This window comes from Hyposmocoma kahamanoa, unplaced genomic scaffold (genome assembly GCF_003589595.1).
Source record: "Hyposmocoma kahamanoa isolate Upper Pololo Valley unplaced genomic scaffold, ASM358959v1 138, whole genome shotgun sequence".
NCBI lineage: Eukaryota > Metazoa > Arthropoda > Insecta > Lepidoptera > Cosmopterigidae > Hyposmocoma > Hyposmocoma kahamanoa.
This window is the reverse complement of record NW_020653492.1, coordinates 76097-98325: the sequence shown is the minus strand read 5'-3', so window position 1 is coordinate 98325 and position 22229 is coordinate 76097. Positions and strand designations below refer to the sequence as shown.

At 35.4% G+C, this 22229-nt stretch overlaps 1 protein-coding gene across 1 annotated transcript in view; it reads right to left on the bottom strand.

Annotated features, from left to right (window-relative positions):
* The window catches only part of LOC113240464 (alpha-2-macroglobulin-like protein 1), a 76006-nt gene that overhangs the window by 28246 nt on the left and 25531 nt on the right, over positions 1–22229 (bottom strand). The window contains exon 4 of the mRNA XM_026477775.1: positions 10670–10893. Coding sequence (XP_026333560.1) covers positions 10670–10893 — 224 coding nt within the window. The remainder of the gene's footprint in view (positions 1–10669; positions 10894–22229) is intronic.

Below are 22229 nucleotides of genomic sequence, written 5' to 3'. Positions count from 1 at the left end.
CTATTGCAATAAAACGGCAATTTCATACTTTAACCCCTAATACTTGTGTCCTGACATTTTATTATTGTCAATTCACTATTTTATTTTAATTTCTAATGATCTATTTGACTCTGTATTTTTAAATTAATTTCAAACAAAATTATGTATACCTATTGTTAATGAATAACTTATTAAATTGAAATGAGTCAGTGGTAACAGTGGGGCGTATCAATGGGTTGAGTTTTAATAGGAAAATAAAACTCTAGTTGCAAATATCTCGAAATTTAAAGCCGTGACCCATAAAGAGCCCGAAACGTTGGGTTGTTTAAAAAAAAAACAGATATATGCGATCAAGATCCGAAAAAATAGTTTTATATAAATTTTTGTAAGTTTTTTAATGGTGACTTCGAGACTTGTCTAATACCCTATTGGTATGGATAGGACATTATCATTCTGATTGCGTGGCGACTGACTGCCAAGTGGTATGCGCACGTAGAAATTGTGTGTACAGCGTAAAACTGCTTAAACCGTAGCTGGGTAAAAATTGATTTTAGTGTTCAAAAGTGCATACAGAATTAACTCTAGAGAAATAATAATACATAGTTTTTTTTAAATATTCCGAACAAGTTTTATTTTCAAATTTAAGATTCTCATAATTTTGATAAAATTGCGGTACTTAATTCGTATAAAAACTAACCGGATATAAAACAGCTATTGACGATTGACAAATCCAAATATATTAATTGCGTCTTTTTATTTCAATACGTATGGATGAGCTTACAAATACTTTTTTTAAATTTTTGCTTTCGCGGAATTTCAAATAATCGGTATTTTAAAACAGACAAAACGAAAAGAGAATCACGTCAATATAAAAGCTCTTGGTTAGAAAGCCTCCGTAATTTATTACATTGTACCGTTGCCAGCAGTCACGAAAGAATGATGTGGATACTCCCCATGGGGCGATAAATTATTTATAATGGCGACAGTGACAGTTAAAAATGTTCCTTTTTTATGTTTCTAGATAATGTGACGGTATATTTTGGCGTATTACTTTCGTAATGGCTAAAATATTACAATTGCCTTTTTGGTACATGCATGTTGAGTTTTAAGCTTAGATAAATATGATATAGACTGTGCATGAGAAAAGTAATTGAACATAATTTACAAAACACTGTAACGCACTGAAAGATATTTATTAAAAATATTATTAACGGTTTAGGGAAAGGCGAAGTGTGTATGTGCCCACTTGGTGGTTTGTAGCTCTCTTACGCATACATTTGCATTATAAAGATGAAAAAATAGTAATAATAGCTTTATTGACATCGCTAAAGTGCTTGTAGCAGTAAAAAACTGCAAAAGATCTATAAAAAAAGCTTCAGTTTAGGATGGCATAGGTTCTCCCCTTTTTGAATCTAAAACATATCAGCTCGGGAACTGCGATAATGCGGTAGAAATATTTATGTAAATCTTATCCACATTAAGATCAACGTACCCCATATCCTTTGAGATAAAAGGTCTAAAGTTTCCGGCGTATGTACTAACGAGTTGTCTGCCCATAATACTTTGCTCTTAGCAACAATAAGGGGTACAGTCTGATATTTAATAAGTGTACACTTCAGAGAGATTCCACCTTAGTAAATTACTTTGTTGAATTGATTTGAAATCTAATTTAATTTGTATAAATTTATTATTAAGAACAGAGAGCGGTATGTCTGTTTAGGAGTGAGTGTGGCTATGTTTGTAGTGTAGTAGTGTAGGTAAATTTGTTGTGTAAGTGTAGGTACTAAATTCATGACTTAATACTAATCTGCTGGGCTACTACAACTACTACTACGATTACCATGGTGAGCTGCCCGCAGAGGTCCCGGATTCGATCCGCGAGAAATATTTGTATGGCTGATATTTATTTCTCTCGCGAGTTTGGGTGTAATTTGTGGTAGTCTTTGTGTGTCAAATGGTACCCGCGACACGGGATCTTCCTAGTGCGGGCAATGAGTGCGTGCGTTATTTATTATTATTTATTAATGTACGACTAAGGCGTAAGGTCTCGATCAGCATGTATTACACTGCAATAACTATAACTTAATATATGCACCGTGATTAATATTATTTATTAACAGTAGAGCTTGTTGTGAAAGAGTTTGTCCAGGGAAGTACTGTCACCTGACCTATTTCTGTCGCTAAGCAATAATTTGAGTATTACTCCGTTCCAGTTTTGATGGGTAAGAGTGCTGGTGAAATTACATAGACATGGGACTTGCCACTTATGCAATTAGATATTTGCGATTCAGGACTCTGAGTGGCACTGCAACTACTACGAACAGGCGTGTCACTGAACATCAGGCGTACTACTAGTTCGTCCCGTCACTTGGTATTATAAAAAATACCCACGCCTTTATAAAAAGCCTTTGTTAACTAAAAGATAGATGCGTTTATTTTTCATAAACAAAGTTTTTATTGGCATGGAACTATAAAGTGATTTCACTTAACAAAGTTATATTTTCATTTTTTTATGATACTAAATGACGAGATGAACAAGTCGTGCACTTGGTCGTAAACGCCTGTCCATAACAGTTGAATTGCCGCTTAAAGGGCACTGCCCGTCACCCTGAGACATGAGTTGAAAAGTCTCATGTGCCTATAATTTCACCAGCACCCTTACCCTTCAAATTCGGAACGCAGTAATATTCGCAACGAATTCTTTCACAAGGAGCTGTACTGCTTCGAAACATGATGAATATGATGTCATGGTATAATGCACTTTGTAGTATAAGGACTACATAAAATTTGGCTATGGGAATTAAATACCGCTGTCAGCTCTCAGCCGAGAAAGCATTTTTCGGAGTGAACCTACTGCCTGCTAATCTTCATGCTTACCTAGCCAGCATCAAAAAGAACCTTAACACGACATACAATAGAATCCAAATGTCATGTATTCAGACATCAGCTTGTTAAAAATTTTAATTAGATTTAGAGACGAAAATTGCCATAAGACTACATTTCAAATTACACCCAATTAACTTCCCCTTGCAAAACCACCCCTTCCACTTCACTTCATTTTAATTTCGGAATTCGCAAATTAAATAAACGTCAAGTGATATTAACAGAAACAGAATGTAGGTTGGTTTAGTACGTTTTAACAGGCACGGCTAAATGACAAGATAACTGTAAGTTAGGCAAGTGTTATGCCAAAGCCCCCTGGCGAGTGGACTAAAGTGAGTTCGTTGGCCAGCATGGAGGGGCCCGAGTTGGAAGGCTCGGGGACCGATGTGTATCCCTTCTCGTGGAGCCGCTGGTAGGTACGCGGATGAGGAACAGCGTATCCGTACCTCCATCTACAGCGGAGAGGAGGAACACACTGGGGGTTTGGTGCGGTCGGTTTGTTCCTCTTCAGGGTTCAGCCCAGTCCCACATAACCCTGGCTCTGCCTCCGCAGGGCTGGGGTATCTGCACGCAGATTCCCTCAGGACGAAAAAAGGCGTGCACATCGCAAGATCGCAAGTTAGGTCAAACAACAAAAAGTTTAGTTTTTTTATGATACTAAGTAACAGGATGAAAACTTCATGCGCCTGGATGTAAACTCACTGCGCCCATCACCCTGAGACGTAAGTTCAAAAGACCCACATTCCTGTAATTTCACTAGCATCTTTACCCTTCCAAACCGAAACACAACAATGCTCACATTACTGCTCGGCGGCAGAAATAGATTTGGTGGCAGATCGCTATTGAGTATATCAGAAAAGTGATTATATTTTTTAATGTTAAACATTGTAGAAATTTGCAAGAAGTTTTTCGGGTATCTGGATATTTTATCATTATTTTCTAGGACTAACAAGGCAATTACCTATAAGTATATAATGTGAAAATGTCACAAGTACAAATCTTATTTTGCGCCAAAAAAGTTAGGATTTTTTATTATATCACTTTCACTTCAAATGCCGACGCGCATTAAACACGCGCTTTTAGAGCTTAATGCTTGGGCTACTCTAGAAGTACAAAATCCGTAGTTACGGCCGTTTTCGCACTATGAATGACCTACAGACAGACTGCGTTTCGGGTCTAGAACTAAGAATGTATCACACCGCGATTGGACAGGTCCGAACGGGCCCTCGAAAAGTTTGGTCTTATATACCAATTTGAGGTTACTTTCGTTTAATTATCTACAAAATTATGTTGAAGTATTGTTGCTTAAACTTCAATTTATATAGAAAATAATATCGTTCAAAGGACGATTGCGTATAACAGTTGAAGCACTTTCGAAAAGAAATAAAAAAGTACCTACGCCAAGTTTCAAAGTATGACCAACAATTGTACGCTCGTCAAAAAAGTTTGTTGTTATCTTTACGTCAATCTTCGGCGGTGTCGAAGGGAACTGGCGACAATTTATTGTTTATCTCATTTCCTAGATCTTCTATAGATTCGACAAATATTCGTACAATAAAGATAAAATGTCGGGACATATACATCGGAAACAATACTTGTCAGTAATAAATGACAACAGAGACTCATTTTTACAGTTCTCAATTTTTCGAAAAGTCCAATTAATCGAATTCGCAACAAGTTGTCTGCAGTTTAAAAAAAAATCATTTACAAAACAAATGCCGTTTTTGCCTTTGGAGCTGTTTGCCATCGCCTGTTGTTTATAGAATCGTTTTCCTAAAAAAAGCGAGTTTTAAAGACAGTTTAAAAACAGGATCACCGAGTGTCTCTTAAAGGTAACTTCAAAGAAATTACCATTCATATGCTGCCATGCCATCACAATACATGTATGAAATTATATAAATGTATAAAGAAAAATATAATATAATATAATATACTACTAATTTTGTTATGATAAACATAACATTTGATTTTTTTATGATTTTCAGGTGACAGTGCTAATTACAAATCGCGACAAGAAGCACAAGAAATAAATTACAACGTCTTTAGTAAGCAGAAACTAAACGTAGTATTATTTAAATGTAAACAACATATTTGGTAATAGTAGGGCTCCTTGTGAAAGATTTCTTCCTTGGAAGATCTGCCATCTTACTTATTTCTGTAGCCAAGCGGTACTGTGAGAATTACAGCGTTTCAGTTTTGAAGGGTGTTGGTGAAATTACAGGCACAAGGAAATTGTTATCTTATATCTCCGGGTGTCGGGTGCAGTGGCAGTGTCTCTCAGATCTTTGTAATTTGAAGCTCTTAGTGGCACTGCAACTGTTATAGACAGGCGTATTGCTTATTGCCAGGGGCATGTTTTGTTCGTTCCGTCACTTGATATTATAAAAAAAATAGTGTGTGCGTTAAAAAATATATATGTTGTGGTTATAGGTGCACGTACCAATGCAGGAAAAAAGAAAAGTTTTTAACCACATACAAACCAAACAAATCAAGCCACGCACTGTTATCGCTATTGTCAAAATTGAACTATACTCTTGTCAAATTCAATATATACTAAATGCAAACAAGCATAATCATATGATTTTCAGGGTTTTCACCTCAGACTATTTGACAGTTACCACAATTTCAGTAATTTTCCCTGAAATTTGAATAGGCTTCTTGATAGTTATAATCTTGAAGTAATATCCGAGATAAGTTCAATAGAAGTTTCAAACCACTAGTTGGTAATTTGAAACTAACATAAAAATTACCAGTAAATAATTATTTATAAAACTGTGTCATCCCTAATGATTTTTTGGTTTGAATTTTTCGATATTGCAAACATTTGAGTTCCAGTAGTAATTCAAGTTCAGAATTGGAAATTGATGATGAATGAGATATGTAGTCAAGTAATATAAATATAATTTTACAATTTTGTTTCTTTTTATCTACTATCAATAGCAGCAAGTATTAACTGGTATCAAAATTTTTATTATTTTATTGATAAATCATACATATCAATAGAGACTTTGCAAACTTTGTAATAATTGCCTAGGTAAGTATTATTTTTACATATGCCTACTTACCTATTTAAATTCCAATTATGCGAGCAAGCCTTGGGCTGAGCTTGCCTAAATAATGAGCATTGACAAAGAATGTTCTTTGCTGTTATTGGTTGTCTAGCAATATCTTGTTATTAAACATTCTACATCGAATGTATACCCTTCTATAATAAGATTTCTGTAGATATTCAAAATTTGCCTTTTACGAAACTTAATATTCTCGCGGAACATAACTTTTTATGAAAAATTATACAGCCTCAGTGAATTTGAATAGCACAAATTGATACAAAAATAATAATTTTAACCTCCTTCTTCTTAGTGAGACGACTCTGACGCTTATATTTGTGAGGACCAGTACTCAGCGACTGACACAGCATTATCAGTGGCGTTGTACAGATCCTCGCATGGGCAAGTGTAGGTGTATACATGCGCTCTCAGAGCTATTACCTGTGCATGCTCTCCTCGCTTCGGCCGACTTGGGTCTGCAGTCTATTTAAAAACTTCTAAGTGTGCCAAGGTAGATTATGCCCTCCTCAAATTTAATCTCCTAAAAACCAGGCAAACTAAAGTGGGAAAAGCGTTAAATGCCCAATGTAAATGAAAATGTATAAGTATCTATGCTTCGTGCCCAAGCAAGTATGACGTCAGTTTTCTATGAAAAACATATGTTTTTTATAATATGAAGTGACGGGACAAATACAGACCCAAAACGTGTCAGTAAGTAACCACAAAAACTTAAAAGTTTATTTTTGGTAAATTTATTATGTTTTGTAAAAAATCATGGTCCAAAAGTTGTTGTTTCTGGTGATAGTAATAAAGTCCTATAGTCCCCTATGCAGCGCTAAGATGAAATGCACTGTTTTCATTATAATGTACACAGGGCGTTTACGTGATAATAGGAATAATATGATCCGTGTCTGAATCATTTCACATAGTAAGTACTCACTCATTTTTCTTAGTGGGATATTCCTTACGAATGTATAAGACATTTGGGAATTTCGTGTGTAATTTGTTAATATATAAAATAAAGATATTTGGTTTTTTCAAATTTCGAATATAAAAGTTAATATCGTTTTATTCTGTGTATTTTGAACACTCCAGTCTGCGCCTACAAATCACCTGTTCAAACACTCAAATCCACCGGTTTCCGTTCAAGTGATTTCGATCTACTCGTCCTCATCTTTTTCTACCGACACAATTTTATCCTCTACTAAAAGCTTCACGAGGCAGTAAGTAAACAAATCGAAAAAAATATTCGAAGTTCAACGGTAAATTACTTTAAAAATTCCATTTGGTAGACAAACGTTTTGAGTAACAGGAATTCAATAATGTGTTGAAATAAACGGTGATTGGTTGTTGTTTGTTTGAAGAAACGTTGGTATCGAAAATACAAGATTGTAGTAAGAGTAATTTTGTGGCGAGGCGTGGAAATTGTCGTATTGTTTTTTTTTACACTCATAGCCCCGCACTAGGGAGACCCTGTGTCGCGGGTGCCATAGACACACACATAGACAACCACAAACTACGTCCAAACTCACGAGGGAAATAAATGTAGGCCATACAAATATTTCTCCCGCCTCGGGAATCGAACCCGAGACCTCTTGCGTGGAAGTCCAGCATCATAACCGTTCGGCCACGGAGGCAGTAGGTATTTAAAATTGTATAAAAATATACTTTTAAACTTTCGCGTTGAATAGTACTAACATTTGAAAACGGGAATAAACCCGCAAAAAAGACTAATACGTATTTTCACGCCTACCTATTTTCCCGACGTTTCGGCCAGGTTGCACTGGCCGTAATGTGCTTCATTGTTGCTTAATTTTGGCGTCGCGGTTATATTATATCAGTGCCTCCAGTGAGAAACGGAATAAGACGAGTATTGACCTTATTATTTTTATTGCACCATTGGCTTCAGCACGTCCGATTATATAACATATTAAAAGGATATGTCTTTAGGGCGCGATTATTCGACACGAATCTCATCGCGCTCACGCCTCTCGGTCGCCGCGCACAGACTACGTGCATTTAACAGTCATGGCAAAATACGCTCTATTTATTTAGTACTACTATGCGTTTTAACTCACATGAGCGCCACGGGCGTGCTGGCGAGGTTGGATTTTCCTTGGTCTACCCGCTCACGCGATACATGCAGCCGTAGACGCATACCATACTTAGAGGTGCCGGTGATGATTTTATACCGATTTATCGGATATCGAAGTTATAACAGGTAATAGAACTAATATTAACTGCTGTTTCGGTAACTACTCTAGCAAACCATAAAGTTTTTAATGTCTGTCATTTAAAAAATAAACAACTTCAAAAATACGTCACGACCATCGTGTGTGTTATTGTTTGGGAGGGTGATTTCGGTGTTTATTTATTGAAAACATACCGTAAGTCGCGTTGTTTAAGTTTACCCTGAATATAAATGTTTATAAACTATACTTTAAGGAGTAATTTCATGGTAAACGTTAGAACCACTCAAACGGAATATTATCATATTTATCCAAGTACACCAAAAATTTCATTAGTGCTTTTTAAGTGCAGGATTTGTGGTGTATTACTGCATTTTATTTGAGTTTTTGTTGGTAGTACGGAGGATGTTTATTTAGCAATGCAGAATAATAATTTTTATTTATAAATACTTCCATTTAAACTGAATGCTTTTCTAATTTGCGAAACCAAATACGCGGCTGCCGCGCGGCTACGCGGCGTTTGTACAATACAAGGAATTTACATGTTCTTGCCTAGTAAATGGAATTCAGATTCGCCAGTAACGTACGTGAAAGCATGGTAATCGTGTAACTGGGCGCTTAGCACTCTTCTAACCTCGTTTGTTTTTATTGATGGTAAAAAAATTGGACTAAAAGTGACTACTCCCTTATTCCATAGTGTACATAAAGGCATAACTAAGCACTCCGTTTATTCCACTAGACACGACTAGTAATTCCTGCGCTTAAACCGTGATGCTATTGGATGTATTTTATCAATGTGATGGTTATCATAAGCATTATTATAACCATAGAACAGTTGCCATTAAGAGAATAAATCGTTTTAAGACTTAAAATTTGTTAACGCAAGTCGTGTCAATACCGTTAAGCCCTTGTACAACTCGAAAAAAAACTTAAAAACAAATTGTTTAACCAATTCCCATCAAACGAAAGCTTAGACGTATACCTAACGCTAGAAATAATAAAAAGTACTAATAATAAATGCGAACAACCGACTATGAATAAAGGTATAGTTTTTTTGCCTCTCCTGAAAACTGTCGATTTTGAGTTATTCCCTTATGCTGTTGATTATCGGTGACCAAATTTGTCGTCGATATCTAACGAACTCAATGCATACGACCAGCAGTTTGTCGGTCTTCCCTCAGCACGCGTAATTGGCCGGTTGGCCATTCGTTTCAAAATCTTTATTTATATTTGGCGATCAATCTTTCTCATGTGGGTAGCTAATACAATCGTCCACCAATTTGTGATAGTTGTAGTATATGTAATTGGTAGGTCCTAGAATAACTTTATTACAATAAAATATCGGCTCGCTGACACACACGCTACGTCTTCACCTCGTGGCGGTCGGTCGACTGTCCCCGTTCCCCCGCCCCACCGTTCCGCATAGCGTGTTGTCCGAGACGACAGAATAACTATTTATTTACATTGATGTACTATACACTACAATAGTCTACGAGGATCGTGATTAATAATAATAAGATGAGGCTTGCAAAACGCCTATTTAATCCCTGTAATAATAAAATATCATTGTTTGATGTTCATCTTCCAAACACGTCAAAATGGGTTCAGGAATTTCAATTAAAGTGACATAGATAATTACTTCGAGCATGATCATATAAAGCACTTTTTATTCTAAACGATAACGAAATTACTTAAGAGCAGCAAATAGTAAAAATAAAAAAGATATTTTCAAATTTCGAAGTCATTGGAAGAGGAGGGTAGAAGGGGGAATTCGGAAAGGGCGGATTGGTTAATACCGATCTACCGGCTAACACTACCCGCAGCTCTTCACTCATCCCGTTATCACGATCTATGAAACTGTATCAAAATAAATCCGTTGAATTATATATTTTTCACCTCACTAAATCGGAAAGGCTTCCTGTCTCATTAGAAACGGTTTTTGAAATTCGAAGTTGACGATGGACTGTGGTGCACCTAACTTTTTCTTTAGACGAAGAAAAAGATAATGACATACATTACTCATTACTTATTTATATATATTTGGGTCTTATTGCTGTTGATATTAAATTGACAATGATAACTAATTGTGTTTATTAAATTATTTTAATTCGTCGAAGAACTAAAATGATTTCAATAATCACTTAATGACACAAAATAAAAGTATGAACAAGAATAAAAATTGATGAGGTATAAATTCAGAACGCATCCGAAGTTAAATTATTTATTTTAATTAAAAAACTGATGTTTTATAATTCAACTGTTTTTTCTTTCATCTACCATTTTCCTCGTTATAGTGAGGTGAAAAGTTGCTTTGCGTCTCGTGTCTTGAAACGCTCGCTACGCTCAGGAATCTATTTTTCAATCAGTCGCTTCGCTCGTCACTACAATCTTGGTTTCAATACAAGCACTCACGTTAAACAACAACTTTGCAGCCTTGCATAAAAAATTACTATTTTCTAGCAGCAGAGCTGGTGAAATTACTGTTGACTTGTCAACTTATGTCTCAGGGTGACGGGCGCAGAGGCACTGTACGCTTAGCTCTAAGTAGCACAGACACAAATTTGTACTTACTCGTCCAACAAACGGCAAACCAGGCTTATATCTGCGTCTCATATTGTCAGCAAAGCGTAGTTCCACGTAGTGCTGTTCGGCAGCCGGCGCTGCAGAAGCAGAACTTCCGATGCCGGTGCCCACGCTGATGTCGACCCGGGCCGATCCGCCACCGCAGCGGGCTTCGATACGCCATGTGCCGCAGCGAGCTCCGTTGGCTAGAATTGCGCTGAACTTCCGGACTCCTGATGAAGAAAAATTAAGAATGAATGAAAAATTCAAGAATAAGCCAGACAACAGCAATGCGCAGCTTTGGGGTAATAAGATAACATATGCAAAATGACATATTTTCAGGAGAGAGGTTTAAAGACTGTATTAACGAAATTAGTCGTAATGACATAATTGTAACTTTTTTGAAAAAAAAAACCAATTTCAAAAGTCCTTGGAATTGTGTTTATTTGCCAAGTTTTATTGAATTCGGTTACCGGAAAAAGCGCGAAACCGGATTCATCCCCTGGTTTGCCACCCTATAGAGGTGGAATATTTTCTTAACCCTTTCATGGACACTAATGAAATAATACCGCACACCAAAAGTCACTACTTTTCTTCATGCCGCCGTAGTGACCATATTGATTCAACATAATTATTACGTTTTTCGACTGTCAAATACTTCATTTTCGGTGGAACATCACTGGTAGCTATAGTTACCAGTAAATTACAGTACCCGATTGGTGATCTGTTTTACAAATAACTTTTGTGTTACCACACGTATTAACACCAAATTTTTACTAGTATTTCACTGTTAAATACTCGATATCCTAGTATAAAAACTGTTCTTGCAAATGTTTCTTGTGCATAAGTAAGTACGGTTATGACAATAGTAGAGTGATTTTATTTATTACAGCAAAAAAGTCTAACATTAAAATAACGTACACCGTAAAATAGCGTAACCCTTGCAGTATAAGAAGACAAATCGAAGTTATTATGTCCTAACAATTCCTAAAGAAACAATTACTAATTATATTATATTTAAGCAGTGATGAAGATTATTTATTTGCCATTTGAATAATTAAATCACAGTTTGGAAAGTAGTAAGAGAAGTGATTTTGATTACTAATAGTACACTGTATATATCGTCTAGTTATTCATCAAATTTAAACGAAAATAAAGTAATTTCACCTAGATGGCAGAAAATGCCCACCTAACTAACCTGACTTAAAATGTGAAAACACGTTTCATTATTATTTATTATAGAATAGGGTTTCAGCAGTACACATTATTGGTTTATTGAATTACTAAAAAACTATGCATTTAGAGAAAAAAATTGAGGGATTTTTTACTGTCGGAAAGTTCCAGCGCGAAAACAAACTACACAACAATTCATAAATTATTTTGGTCAATTTCATGTGACGAAAGCACTTTTGGATATGATCACAAGTGGCTTTATACATTGTAACAAGGGTAATAAAATTGTCTTGAAGCCACTGGTAATTGTAATTTCGTTGCAATAGCCGTTGAGTCTTAATAGAGAGTCGGGTGAATGGCACTGATGGCATTCATTCATTCAATCAATAACGATCGACATCGCCTTACTAAAACTTTCATGGAAACTACTATGCATATCTCAATGTTTACATTGCTTAATGAAAAATTTAGTTTTCAAATGGAAACGTGGAGACTAAAAAAGGCGGAACGTGACCGCATTGAGGCTTTCGAGATGTGCCGCTGGAGCAAAACGTTGGAAGTCTGTTGAACTGATTTTCGGAACAGCCACTTAATTCAGCTTAACGTCCATACCAGACTATTCACTTTACGTCTCCGTAGGATACTTGACTTCTTTGGTCACAGACCAGGAAAGAAGGACATAACCTCGAACAGCTAATAATAGCAGTAGAGCACCTAGTGAAAGAGTTCGTCCAGGGAAGTACTGCCATTCAAAACCGGAACTCAGTAATGATGACATTACTGCTTGGCGGCAGAAATAGGTAAGGTGGCAGTACTACACTGGACGAACTCTTTCACAAGGAGCTCTACTACTACTACTCTGTACTACTACTAGATATATAAAGTTAGTAAGCTACACCATCGACATGTCATTAAATAGCAGAATACCAAACGTGCAAAATCCTGCCATTGACACTCTATCAACATACAACTGAGATAATTTACAAATAGCAAACTAGGGGCCCTGACCTGAAACGAGGAAATTCTTTATTCTGTCAATATTTCAGCAACGGACTTAGTTCCGAGAAACTCAAAAGCACCAAAGCTCTTAATGGTCATAAATATGTGGTAACATATGAAAGCGCTAGCATAAATACCAGTCTGGTGCAAAATGGAGGATAGGGGGTTGTGGTCGTCGGGGAGAACGCTTGCACGTTACTATCTTACTGCCAAATACGAATCTAAAAAGTGTATAATAAAAAAAAAATGTACAATAAAAAATTCAAATTTACGTTTGGCAAATTTATTATGTTTTGTAAAAAACCATAGAACAAAAAGTTGTTTATTATAATTTAAAATATAGTCTTGCATGGTACTAGTATTTGATAAGTAACTCTGTTTATATTTATCATACCATTCTGATTTTGGTGCGTTACGACATTACGATGTGACAAAAAAATTTTACTAAACTTCGGAATTTATTGTAAATGTGTGATATGATTGCAACTATAAAAAATCAATCTGCCCAAATCTGCCGCACTGGTAACTGAAAACTTACTTCCAAAACTTCTTACTTCAATATCTCTACCACGACATTACAGAATTAATAGTCAGTAGTGGTAGCAAAAAATATTTGACAATTTCGCATGACAACTTACAATACAGCGCCCCTAGTGGTAAGAAGAAACAAAATTTTCTGTACACAAATTCTTTACGCGGTCGCTACCGACAATAGACACACTACACTTACGTCAGAGGTTAGATTACATGTTGTCAAATCAAACAATTCAAGTTCTTTGTAGAAACAAACGAAAACAAAAAATAAATTCCGGTGACAAAATCCGAAACTTACGTACCATCCAAAACAATAACACCAAACTAAAGATTACAACATTTTTCTCGACTGCATACTTAATTTGGTATGATTGTATCAGACCGTTCAACGAACCAAAACGAGCAACGGAAAAGGACATGTTTTATATGAAAGGAGCATCTAGGGATGGCAAATATTTTTTTTTATTTAAAAATATTAATCGGTGGTAGGCATTTAAACATTTGACTGTAAAAACGTAATGAAGCAATAATTGTATAATTTGAAAAGCTGTAAGGGATTACGTCTCTATTAACTATTTGCAAACTTCTTAATATTACGAGAGTTGCGATAATTTGTTAGGTTTAGACCTTGTCCAGAAGGAGCGAATTCGCCGCATATCATCTCGCACATATTACGCGCGAACGTTGCGTCCAAGAAAAGCGTTACGCGCGAGCGTTTGAGGACGGATTCAATCAGTATGACACATAATTTGAGTTTAAGCATTTGTATAATATACAAAAACTAATTTCAGAGTAACTTTGTCATTACAAAGTGTAATTTTTATACCCTTGGCGTTTTATGGGTATAAAAATATTCATCCATATTTGAGGTAAGGAAAAGGACAGGTCTGTGGTACCAAATAATATGTAATAGGCAAATTGCACACAGAGGTTTTAACAAGTTCAGTAAGTAGGCTTTAAGGAAAGTAGTTTACTAACTGTAAGCAACTCTAATAACCGCTAAGACTAATCCAATTTTTGTTACAATTTGTGAAGAAAAATGTTTACAAACCCTAGTTGTTTGTTTACCTCATTTCTAATGTTAAAAAAGCGGTTATAGAAGATGGAAAAAAATAAACTAAGATTTCGCTGGATACGTACATGCGCTCTGAAGTTCGCGCGTAATGTGGACGTAACCTAGTATCTCGACTCGCACGAGTCACGCGCGTCATTCGCGTGTCGGAGTCTGGCGTATTGCACGCGAATTATACACGTAGTTTAAACTCGCGCTATGCTTGTGGACGCGATGCATAAGCGTCCAGTACCTCGCCGACTCGCGGCGACAGACGATTCGCAGCGTATTCGCCCCTTTTGAAGAAGGTCTTAGGGTTTAGGGCTTTTTTCTGTCTTTTGTGCCTATGATGGCTCTGTACTCGTCAATGTTCTGATATAAGGAAGAAAAGTAAATAAACGGCTACACTGAAAACAATATGACTCTTATTGTGGTGGAGCTTAGTGGAATCAATCAACTTCTTGATTGAATCAATTACAACATGATTAAATTCATTACTTAAAATTTTTTGCAAGTGTGCTCAAAATATTGGTATTATCAAGAATAATGATTGCAGAAACAATTTTAAGTAAAATCTATTTCTCTAATTAAATTTTTTTATGCAATTATTAATGCCATTTCTTGTCACAATATTTTATTAATGTTTTGTGTATACCAATCCACTACTTGCCTATTTCTTTGCTGAATTAAAAACACCTCACAAAGTTTTTTGTTCAACCCTACACGAACGGTCACTCTCAAAGTTTTTGCTCTGTTATGACATGTGACTTTTAAGAGGGTCTTCAAACGTGATTAATCAAAGCTAACTCGAACCCGGCTCACTTGGTGACAGGGCGTTACGTCACTTGGTGCGTTGATTATTAATGCGCTGACTAAAGCTTAGATTTAGTATGACCAATCATTGAGCCGACTGCAATTTTGTAAAAATGATCGAATACTTAAACTGCGTCATAACAAGTTTGCGTCAGAGGAGACAATCATTGTGTACTGATTCTGAATCTCTTTTTAAAAATAATAATAATAATAATAATAATAATAAGAGCTTTATTTATCTACATTAAATAATAATTTAACCTTAAATAACATAATCTGAAGTTACACATGTAGATAAAAAGGCAAGAGTCTCAGCTTGAGCTGTTTTTCAGACTTTACCTTTTTGTTGAAACGCTTCATTTAATTCTGTAATATTAATAATATAATAATTCTGACGTGTCTCGACAAGCTCCAGTAAAATGACTAAAGTATACAATTTAAACTTAAAGCTATGATTACATTGTCATAATGGTACCAAATCCACATAAAATATTTCATTTCAAAATACATGAAGTATAGATAAAGTATAGATAGGGATGAACTGCACACATAATAACAATAAATAGTGAAAAATTATAATATATATATATATATATATATATATATAAATAAATAAATAAATAAAGAACAAAAATAAAAATATGCATAAATCCACTGGACGACACTACATCCAATTACTAGCAGAACTGTGCTTTGAAAGTAACCAAAGCCTGCATTTCCTTTTCAAAGTGCAAGAAGACTTCAAATTCCTTATTGGAGGAGGCAAATCATTCCAACACTTAGATGCAGCAAATTTGAAACTACCGCGATAAACCGTTAGTCTAGGAGTTGGTGATATCTGTAAAGTAGGATACCGTATCGATCGTACATTGCCATCAGCCCCGTCGTTCCAATACAACTTTTTAGCTAAATAGGCCGGAGTGCATGATTTCCTCAAATTATGAACGAATTTATTTAATTTCAATACTTTACGGTTTGTCATGTTTAAAATATTGAATGTATTGAGATATGGAGTGATGTGTGCACGTGGAGGTACCTCATAATAGTACCTAATGCATGAATTTTGAACTCTTTGAATTTTCTTTTCGAATTTTTTCAGTAAACAAGGCCCATTTTAACAGTATACAAACCGTCAAATTGCTCATCGGTCCACCTGAGATTTCATAAACTTTGGTAATGCTTTTGTGATACGAAAGAAGTGTCCTTAATATTACAAATGCATTGCCGGTCGTTGGAAGACCCCAAGTCTTTTGAGCCTATAATAGTTTTACTCTACTGATTTACAAAGTTAAAATAATGGGTGCACTGAAAAAAACCTGCCTTTTATCAAGGTGGTGCTTAATGGGATCAATCACACTTCTAGATTGAATCAATTATAACAACGCAATCTTTCTGCTCAAAATATCTGAACCTGTCAAGCAAAATTAATGCAGCACTAATTATAATTAATCATTTTAATCATGTTGTGATTCATTCAATCAAGAAGTGTGATTGATGCCATTACGCTCCACTTCACAAGAGTCTATTTTTACAGCGTTACTTAAAAATCGTGTTTGATGTAGAACTTAACTATAAAAGATAGCTTCTTTGTTGAAAAGAAATTAACATATACTATTATGTGTGCTCGATAAGTTTATTGTACCAGCTAATAGACGTTGCTATTTTGCGTTACCACATTGGAATATAGGTCTCCTTTAGGTAGAAGGCACCATGCCATCCTCGTCCACTTTTATTCATTTGTATTGAAATAATACAAAATCCGCAATACAACCTATGTTAACATTTATTTTACACAAGGCAACCTTATGTTTTGTCCGAAACCATGACAAATTTAACAAACGGAAGTTTAAAACATACGCAATGAATTACTGTAAAGGAAACAACGACCTGCCAACTTGTCACTCCAATTGTACTCTTTTGCAACGTCACTGTAATTTGGAACGGTTCCAATGCAAGTTTGGTAACAAAAACTTAACACTTGACCCAGAACAGCTCGTATACGCTAAAGCGACTGTTGTTGAGGCAAAGTGTAGCGATTTTTAGTTGTACTTACTTTTTGACACCAATTTATTGCATAAGCGTATCAAGTGACAGGACAAACAAGTTGTGAGCCTGGTGAAGCGAAGTAAGTGACGCGCTTATCTTCAACAACTGCAATTACGCCTGTCACCCTGAGAGATAAAGTCGAAATTTGAGCCTGTAGCTTTACCAGCATTTTTGCACTTGAAAACCGGAACACAAGAATGCTCATATTATTGCTTGACAGCACAAATATGTAAGGTAGTTTAAGGTAGTTCGTTCATAAGGAGCTCTGCTACTACTTGCTCATTCCATGTCTATAGGGTTATCGTCAATGTTATCTTAACCTTACATATGTGAACCTAATCCTTCAAAAACTAAGGCGCAATTTAAAGGAACTCAAATTCTTAAAGCAATTTATGTGTCTGTGAAATATTGTTCACTGTTTGCAATTATCAACTTTAAGAATTTTTTCTTTCTTCTTAAAAAAAGTGAAAACAAAAATCCCAAATGTGATAAGTCTCGTTTTCCAGATTCCGTCACAGGTTTTTAACGTTCAAGGGATTTGCTTCACCGCATTAGGAGGGAGTGAGTGCGAACGTCAGGTGAGTTAGCTGATCCCTTTCATGTGAAAGTATTTTCATGTCTCCGAGCTACTTTTTTGATATATGATCTATAAAAGGGTTAAACGTTTTTACTAAAACGCTTTCTGTGCAATTGTTTTTTCCAACTCAGCTTTTATACGTATATGCCCAGACATTACGTCATTTCTTTTGTAAATATAATAGAAAATTAGAGTAGAGCCAAATATGGCAAATAGGGCCTTTCCCTTTCGATAAACTGTATACTGCGATTTGACAATCGTGCAGCTCAAAGAAATTACTACGTATCAAAACATCCTTATGGCCCTCTCATCGAGGTTTTCTAATCGTATCGATGGCATACACTATAATGCTTGCCATCGTGGTGAAAGGATTTACCAATCGGCGTACAGTACTGGCCGATTGTTGCCCAGGGAGCACCGGACGTACATGAAAGGAAATGTACGTCGTGCGGGGAGGATTCTTATGTGCACGCATCCCAAGGCTCTCGTCTAAACCCGGTGTTTTTGTCTATTTCGTCAAGGCGTAGAAATTTTATAATGATACTCAAAAATTGATTTTGCATTATGCAACTTTGTGTGTTTTTTCTTTATAGACTAAACATGGACTGCAAATTTTCAAGGTTCTAAGTGTGCTAGAAGTACTTTAGATTTTAATTGATCGATAGTTTTGAAAGTGATGAAGTGTGACAATAGCCTTGTTCTGTAATGTATGTATATTACTGTAAAGTGCCCTAAGTTGCTTCAAGAAATGAAAGGACATACTTCTTTGTAGGTGACACAAAGTTCAAAATGAATCAAATTTTACTTGATATTTTTATTGAATTGATATTCAATTATTTTTTATGTGAAAGTACTCCACTAGTTTGTTATAATTATTAATACAAAGATCGAATACTCAGAAAAAATTCCTTCGATCCGGCCGACTAAAAAGTCGTTAAAAAATCAAATACAAAGACACGACAACAAATACAGAAAAATTCGTGAGGTCCGCTGGTTCGTTTCGTTAAGTCGGTTCGAATCCGGCCGCGCCGAACGAATTTTTTTCTGATTGTTCGATCTTTATATTAATAATTATAACAAATTTTGCTTTGTTTAAGATGTACTTTCAACAAACCATTCAATTGTAGAAAAGTAGTTGAACTGTAATAGAGCGAGATCCCTTAGAAAGTTTTTTTGCAAACAGTAGGATTATCTGCGTAAACTATCACAACTTTATAATACTTATGTTTAAAGTATTCTATATATAGTATTATGTTTAAAGGATTCGAATTTGGTTCAACAAGTGATTTTTAATTATTTTATTTTAGAATTTGCAAACTTTAAAACGATCTCCACAATAATCTAAAAAATGTAACTCAGAAACTTTTAGCCTTTCAATAGTGAAATTTAAATATGCTCTTAAAATCTGCTACAAACTTTTGATTTAAACGTATTTTGAATCTGTTTACGAAACATGTCACAACAAGTGCGGTTTAAATTTTGTTAGGAATGCAGTGAATCTATTCTCGTACCCCGCAACCTGATCCTGATTTTAAAAATTCCCAATGTCTACAGAAAATGTTTCTAAAATTTCTTTTATTAAAAAATCATTTAATTCTCGATATGAATATTAGACCAAAAATTTATAGAATAGCTGTTTACATTTTGAGGCTGTCGCCGTTATTCACATCACTAATTACAGGTCTCTTATTATTTTGATCATATCGAGGCGACACGAACCACGCCCCCAAAATCACCACCTCTACTTAACTACCAAATCTCCCCTTTTTTTCTATATCTATGATATATACTCCCGGTCACATAATTCGAGCCCCTCGTATTTTTGTCGTAGAGGGCTATAATACAAAAATAGTGTTATCATCGAAGAAAAATTTTTCCCCGGTTTTGCAAATCCAAATTCCCAATAAGGACTTATGGAAAAGACGTTTAGCATACTAGTTTCAAAATTGCATAATAGTTTTTGATCAATCAAACATTGTTTAAGTTTAGGGCACTTAATACTGAAAATGCGTGGTGGCTCGAATTATATGTCCGGAAGTGCACATATATACCTACGTCATTGTTATTATACTTTCCCTTTTTAACTGCTCACGCGATGCGCTCCTCCTACCGCAAAATGGCGGCTATTTGGTTTCGCAAAATAGAAAAGGATTCAGTTTAAATACAAGTTTTTATAAATAAAAATTATTATTCTGCATTGCTAAATATATACCCTCCGTACTACCAACATAAACATCTCAAATAAAATGCAGTAATACACCGCAAATCCTGCACTTAAAAAGCACTAATGAAATTTTTGGTCTACTTGGATAAACATGATAATATTATTTTAATTTTTTTTATTCTACTATAAAAGAACTTTTTTTATAATAATAGGCCGGATTCGAAGCGACGTCTTCTAGTATACCGTGCCAGACGCTATACCAAGTAAGCATAAAAATAATTGAATATCAATTCAATAAAAATTGAATATAATGAACAGCGACATCTCTAGCCGGGCCTGGTAGCTGTAAAGGTATCTAACTGGGTGACGAAATATCATAGACTTCTCATAGATTGCGCTACGGCTAGAAAAAGTCGTTGAAAAAAACCAAATACAAAGATACGACGCAAGCACAAGTTGCTTGTTATTAGTTGCTTAGATGATATAGCATCTGCCACGGTATGCTAGAAAACGACAGTTCGAATCTGGTCTGATCGAAGGATTTTTTCTGAGTATTCGATCTTTGTATTAATAATTATAACAAACCAGAGGAGTCACTTCACATAAAAATAATTGAATATCAATTCAATAAAAATTTAAGTTAATAATTTATTTAAATTATTAAATAAATTTTTATAGTACCAAGTGACAGAACAAACACATCGTGAGGCTAGTGGTAAACGACACGCCTGTTCATAACAGTTGCAGTTAAACCACAAAGATTGGAGGGGCAGTGCCACTGCGCCCGTCAGACATAAGTTGACAAGTCCCACGTGCCCGTAATTTCACTAGCACCCTTACCCTTCAAACTCGGTACGCAGTAACGCTCATATTAGAGAAATAGTTAAGATAGGTAAGGAAGGGTACTTCCCTGGACGAGCTCTTTCACAAGGAGATCTACTGTTCCTAAAAAGTACTCTTTAGAATGGATTTGGATACATTCGAAATTGACAAATTACCCGAAATAGGAACTCTATTCCGTGGAATTGACCCCACTCTGATGTGATGACCCACCGAAGACGAGATTTAATGCCTATAAAATATGTACAACGGACCGAATCTCGACGTAAGCCTATTCACCAAGACTTAACTGTGTGGTTTTAAACCTTTTACCTTTTCTGTAACGGAAATAATAAAAAAAACAACAACAAACACATCCAAAGATAACAATGTACCCACTATGTTGCATATGTCTTGTTTTCATAAGACTTCGTAAGTGGCATCTTTATCTCTAGAACTTTCGACCATTCGTTGCTTGTCCAGCGCTAAGGGTCGACTTATGTCTAATATGAGATTCTGAGCATAATAAAAGCTCGACGCTGTTCGATATCATAAGAAAATTCTCTATTGTGGGTTTTCTCTATTACGAGAATGGGTTTTATGTATATCTAGGGAGCCTTACGCCGCGACCTTAAATGGCTTGCTAGACTTGGACAGTCTGTTTTTATAGCTTACGTTAATATTGTGCCAATTGCAACGTGTGGGAAACGAAATAAGAGGGAAACAGTGTAAATTAAGTTACGTATACTTCGCTGTCGCCTGTATCTATAGACATGGGAGACTTAAGATTTTACGCTTTTTAAAAAGTTTTGCAGCTGCATGATCTCGAGCACTTTGGCAAAGTATGAAGAACTACTAGATTTTGTACTTATACCTACATTGTTTTGAGTTGTTGGTTGTAATATCAGATTTTGCTTCACATACACAGGTGTATGAAACTAAATCTGTATTTTATAGGTACTAATAATAATAATATATTTTTATTTTCTCTCACATCAGATAGCTATAGTATAGAGTTTCAATATTCAATTTTGTGAGAGACAGGAGCCTAAACTAGGATACCCTGTGTATTAGGTATCCTGGTCCCCCCTCTTGATTGTACAGTTTATTTACTTAAAGTAGTTAAATTACATTCTTTAAATCACTTCTTACTAATAATGTTAGTATAATAAGTGTGCTCTATTTTGTCACATTTACCTAATGTCTCTATAAAGACAAATTTATCAAATTAAAACTGGCTTGCTGCTTTGTTTCGTTAACGTATTAATAGTAGAGCAGTAGATTATTGTAGCAGTAGAGCTGTTTATGGAAGAATTTGTCCAGGGAAGTACTCGAACGTTACCTGTTTCTACCGCCAAGCAATGCGAGTATTATGGTCAGGCCACATAGAGGC